The sequence below is a fragment of the Panicum hallii genome, chromosome 8, assembly GCF_002211085.1.
Source record: "Panicum hallii strain FIL2 chromosome 8, PHallii_v3.1, whole genome shotgun sequence".
NCBI lineage: Eukaryota > Viridiplantae > Streptophyta > Magnoliopsida > Poales > Poaceae > Panicum > Panicum hallii.
Window position 1 is genome coordinate 1,547,811 of NC_038049.1, and position 5,299 is coordinate 1,553,109.

Consider the following 5,299-nt stretch of genomic DNA (forward strand, 5'->3'; position numbering starts at 1 on the left):
GCAGACGAAGAAGAAGACACGTGATCCGTTTGAAGCCGCTGAACCGAGAGAGAGAGACGAAGCAGAGGAGGAAAGAGTCGCAGCATTTGATCTGCCGTCCGAGGAGTCCCCTGCGGCGCTTCAAGATGACGACTTCGACGAGGACGACTTGGCAAAGGCCATGGAAGAGGCCGTGAAGACAGCCGAAGCAGAGGAGGAAGCGGCTGGCAACTCAACGATGACTGACGACGAGATGGAGCAGCATATATTCTCGTTGTTGGGCAACGACACTGTCATCGTGCCCAAAGAAGAGAAGAAGTAGGCCTCACGATCATATCTTGTAGCTTGTAGTAGGAATAGTATGGTGACACTCGTAAATTTTACTGAGGGTGAGATTCTATACAATGCTTCTTGAATGTAACAACGCCGTTTGGTCATTCTTGTTGTAGTGCAGGAGAGATGACTGCTGTTTATATGTATTTGCAAGCTCTGATTTCAAATGTTTCAGCGGGTTAATGTCTTGCCAAGTTCTCTAATCCATATACGGTGTACAATAACTATCTACAAAGTGCCAACCAGTGACAAGCAAAAACCTGCAAAAAAAGGTGTAAACTCCAAGAACAATTCATAAAGCAGCCTTAAAGTGCTGCAAAATGAAACAATATATGGTTCAGATTCCAGAAAACACACACAAACTAACAGCAACAGAAACGGTTAGCAAGTTGAATTGACATCTCTTCTCATAAATGGATATCTCGTTAAGAAGATACAGATCTTTGCCATTTCTCGACCAAGAATGCGTTTCCGCAATTCTGCAGAACTGAACATTCGGCCTAAAGAAAGGCAGCATACATGCCAATAACAAATAAAAGACTATTTCAACTTTTAACACATGATTATTATGAGGGAAGCACAGTACAGCTGCAACAATCATCCACTCCCCGTGATACTAGGACCTGTTCACAAATACTAAATTCAGCAGAACCAATGTAGCATCTATAGATCAGGCATACCGATCCCAGCTTTCTCATCGTATGTCTTCTCCAGCACAAGTTCAATTGGTGTATCCTTTGGGCCAGCTGCATGATTGGAAGGAACAAATAAGAGCAAATTCTCATCACAAAATGTACATTTGACAAATACTCAAAATAGCCAAATAATGTATTGGAGACCCTAGAACAATGACAAAAGAGTATATGGCAAAATGTTTAGTGCGTTTTTTTACTACTGATGTGACCTACTTATTCGTTTACTTATGCAACCTATATCATCTTTGGAGTTAAATCATATTTAGTGCTCGAAACAAACAATATTCAGAGTCTATTTGCTCATTACTTTGTTGAACCACAATTCTCTTTCCTGCACTGAGATGGCACCTAACGTGCATGATGTGGATCACCATATAATGAGTGTTCAAAAATATATGAGACATACGTGATGTGGGCCTTGGTTTTCTTCTCTCCTTCAAAATTTCTGGCCTGGGTATCACAGCACCAGATGCATTCATGCCTCTAGCGAATCTGACTTTGGTCCCATCTTCCAAATACTTATATCCAACTTTACATGGTTTCCTGCATGAAACGTTGTATTGAATTTATAATGAGAAGTTAAGAAAGCAATATATCTATATGCACTAAAACATGATCAGGTATCATATCCATACCCAGTCACAGGATCAACCACCTGGACATTTGAAACATGAAGTGGTGCTTCAATCGAGAAAATACCACCTGTGTGCCCTTCCCCTTGCTTAATGTGCTTCTTAACCTGAAATGAAGAAGCACAACTATTTATGTAATTTCTAATGTTCAAGTGGACATGGCAAGGCACAAGACAATGGAAATGTTGTTTCTGTTTACTGGTTGTCATTAACAGTACCCAGAATAACGAACAAATGTGCAATATATTTCAAGTAAATAAAAAATGATTTCAGAAAATGAGAAAAATGATGTTTCGATGTTCCTGCTTGGTATCGCCACAGCATTTCTGCGACATAAATCAACTGGCTACCGCATTAGAAGCAATTGAATTATTGAGCATCTATTGGGTATGGCCTTAATACATGTGTTCATGCAGCTAGGAACTTAGATGGTCTTATGTCAGTATGTAAGCACTGATATGGTAGGCAGCCATGTCCCACATGAGACTAGTAAAGCATGTAAAAGGACACTGCAGAATGTAAACCAGAATAATGATTTGTTACACAGCAAGAAGCTATAGTTGTCCTGTGCTCCTCAACAAAAAAAAAAAATCAATAGATATTGGTGGGCTTGTTCCCCTCGAGTGTCATGGCACCTCTATTCTTTGAACTCTGACCAATTTGTCAAGGCCCGCATCATCTCACCACGAATGCACACTGTTATTCAGTTCCCACATCCTATTAATGTGTGCACTCTTCGTGCTTTGATATCTTTGTGCTATGATGGATGCGTGGTACTTTGGGAGGAAAAGCTACATTTATTCAGCATTCACAGTTCAAACTCATATGATTAGCTGAAAAGCAGTACAATGGGGATAAAGACTGGGCATCATCTAATCACTTATAACACCAGATTAAAACCATGAGCACAACACCAACAATGGTCCGAGCTCTGAAGAATTTACACAAATTTGTGAAGGTTCGTCTTTCAGTTGTAATGACTTGGGAATTTCAACAAACACTTATAGCACACTGTTACTGAGGGATAGGTTTAATTGAATTGATACAGCCAATTATGCAACTGAGTTGAGTCCAATTTAAACGACTGGATGGATGATGACACACACATCTTTTACACTGATTCAACACTCGGGTAGGTAACTGAGAAAGAGCAACGGACAACAAATTACCAAGTTCTTGCCCTCGACGATGACGCGATTCTGCGACCGAATCACCCGCTTGATGAGCCCTGTCTCCCCCTTGTCCTTGCCTCTGATGATCATCACCTGGCAGTGGAAAAAAGTGAGAATGGGAGATCTTGCAATGAGAAGAGAGTAGGACTGAAAAGACTAACTGGGCGGCGGGCGGGAGAACGAGAGATATTACATTGTCACCGCGGAGGATCTTCCAGTGCCTGATAAGCTTCTCCGCAGCCTTCCACCCCATCTTCCTTGGAGCCGCCGCCTCTCCCCCGCGGGTTTGGAGTGGCGGATCAGGAGGGCAGAAATATGGCGCGCTGCGGCGGTCCGTGAGGGAGGCGGCGGCCGGCGAAGGGTGGAGGAGGAAAGGAGCGAGCGGCGGCGCGGGGCGCTGGGGCTGACTGCTGAGAGCCCGATTGGGCCGGGGTACTGAAGGACTGATACGCGTGGGCCGTAAAGAAGATAGGCCTGGTTGGGCTGGCCCGGTACTCGGCCGAGTCCAAATTGACTTTGAATCCACATATTTGCCAAAAATTGCTCATGCTAAGTCGCGGATTTTTTTTTTTACTTAGAAAATAAGATTGCATGTCACAAGCTAGCAGTGCACAAAAAAAAGATTCTCTATTATCCCTCCCTCACTTCTTGATTGGATGGCATGCAGTTAGCAAGCAACAATTTATTTTATTAATTTACTAGCGGCCCATGTTACATGGTTATTGTAGATGATAAGTATTGTATAATTTGCCACAAAAAAATCTACTTGTTGCACTAGTTCCAACTTAAAGTCTAGTTAAGCATCATGCGCTTCCCTTGTCCTAATGGTAGAGCATATAAACGAACTCACATATGGTTTTCCATTACTGTATTGCATTGGTAAAGGAGCAGCACATACAGACACCCACAGGTGTGCACGATAATACACAGCTAAACAGAACAGTATACATAGACACTCACATGGTCATCCGTTCTTACACGGGTACGAGGATATATATCTATATATATATATATATATAATGGCCATTCATTGCTACACATGTAAATGTAATGGGTAGAGTATATATAGACACTCATATAGTCATCAGTTGCTACACGAGTAAGAAGGAAAGCATATATAGGGCCTGTTCGGATCCGATGGAAAGAGAAAGAGAAAGTGCAAAATTTTTGCTCTTTTGCATTTTTTTTTGCACTTTTGGATCCAAACACCCCAAAGTGCAAAAGAGCAAATGCTACCGTAATTTTGCTAATTATGGATTAATTAGGCTTAATAGATTCGTCTCGTCATTTAGTCCTCATCTATGTAATTAGTTTTTTAATTAAACTATATTTAATACTTCTAATTACCGTCCAAATATCTGATGTGACAGGAGCAAAAATTTTGCCATTTGCTCTTTTGCCATTTGCCCTTGGATCCGAACAGCACCATATAGACACTCACATGGTTATTCATTACTACACAGGTAAGAGGTAGAGCGTGTATAGACACTCACACAATCATCTGTTTTTTGTTTTTTGATGGGCACATGATCATCTAGTGGGTAAGGGGAAGAGCATATATATATATAGACACATATATTTATCCATTACGACACAAGTAAGAGGGAGGGGAAGCATATATACAGTGGCGGAAGGGGGCACCCCCCTCCACCCCCCCCCCCCCCGATCAAGTACAGCAGGTTCCCTCTGCCACCAAATTGACGGCCGGCTGGCCTTTCCACTGTTACTAGTTTTTTCGGCTTTTAATCTGTTTAATAATTAATGTAGAAGCATCACTTGCATTAAGTAGTCTAGATGATGTGGCGGTGGTTTCCCAGCAAATAATTCTGTACAATAAAGGTCTGTTTCTGCAAATTTTTCAAAAGAAAATATATAATTATATTAACAAAGGGTGAAAAATGGTTATCTTGAAACCCATATAACTAATTTGAAAGACTATATGCAACCAGTTTGGAGAAACCATACATTGGAAGATCACCCACACCACTGTGACAATGATCCTTATGGCATCAAGCACTGGCTGAGAGCAGAAACCTGGACAGATGCAATAATACATCATCGTTAATTATTAAGTAGGACATGTACCAGACAATTATAAAGGATATCATAGATAGGTACACTAAGCATGATTGCCCTGATGCTGCAGGTAGTACTTTTTCCAAGGGTACTTGTAGGATCAAGAACACCGACTAGAGGGGGGGTGAATAGGCGGTTTAAAAACTAAAACCAACAACACTAGAGAAATTTAATTAGTAACAAAAGAAAGCCCTATGTCATGCTACTACTATGTCTAGAAAGGTTTGCAATCTAGGGTGACAAAATACAATTCAAGCTCTAGTAAAGTAAATTTCTCAAAATAACAACAATTAGAGAGAGTTAGAGAAATAACCAAGCTTGACACACAAATTTATCCCGTGGTGTCGATGACTTGCCGGTCACCCCTAATCCACGTTGAGGTGGATTCCAAGAATCAACCGCTCCTCTATCA

General features: G+C 41.3%; 1 protein-coding gene across 1 annotated transcript; it reads right to left on the minus strand.

The window, feature by feature from the left end:
- Nucleotides 1–693: 693 nt before the first annotated feature.
- LOC112902881 (50S ribosomal protein L24-like) lies at nucleotides 694–3,228 on the minus strand. Its single transcript, XM_025972073.1, has 5 exons — nucleotides 3,005–3,228; nucleotides 2,809–2,904; nucleotides 1,643–1,746; nucleotides 1,414–1,550; nucleotides 694–1,058 (listed from the first exon to the last, which is right to left on the minus strand). The coding sequence occupies exons 1-5, from the start codon at nucleotides 3,062–3,064 to the stop codon at nucleotides 976–978; spliced, it is 480 nt and encodes a 159-aa protein (XP_025827858.1). The 5' UTR covers nucleotides 3,065–3,228; the 3' UTR covers nucleotides 694–975.
- Nucleotides 3,229–5,299: the final 2,071 nt, after the last annotated feature.

Coding starts and splice junctions, on each gene's coding strand:
- LOC112902881 (XM_025972073.1), bottom strand. CDS start 3,064: ATGGGGTGGAAGGCTGCGGAGAAGCTTATCAGGCACTGGAAGATCCTC. Junction 2,905..3,004: donor AGATCCTCCGCGGTGACAAT/GTAATATCTCTC, acceptor TTCCACTGCCAG/GTGATGATCATCAGAGGCAA. Junction 1,059..1,413: donor AAAACCAAGGCCCACATCAC/GTATGTCTCATA, acceptor CCAATCATGCAG/CTGGCCCAAAGGATACACCA.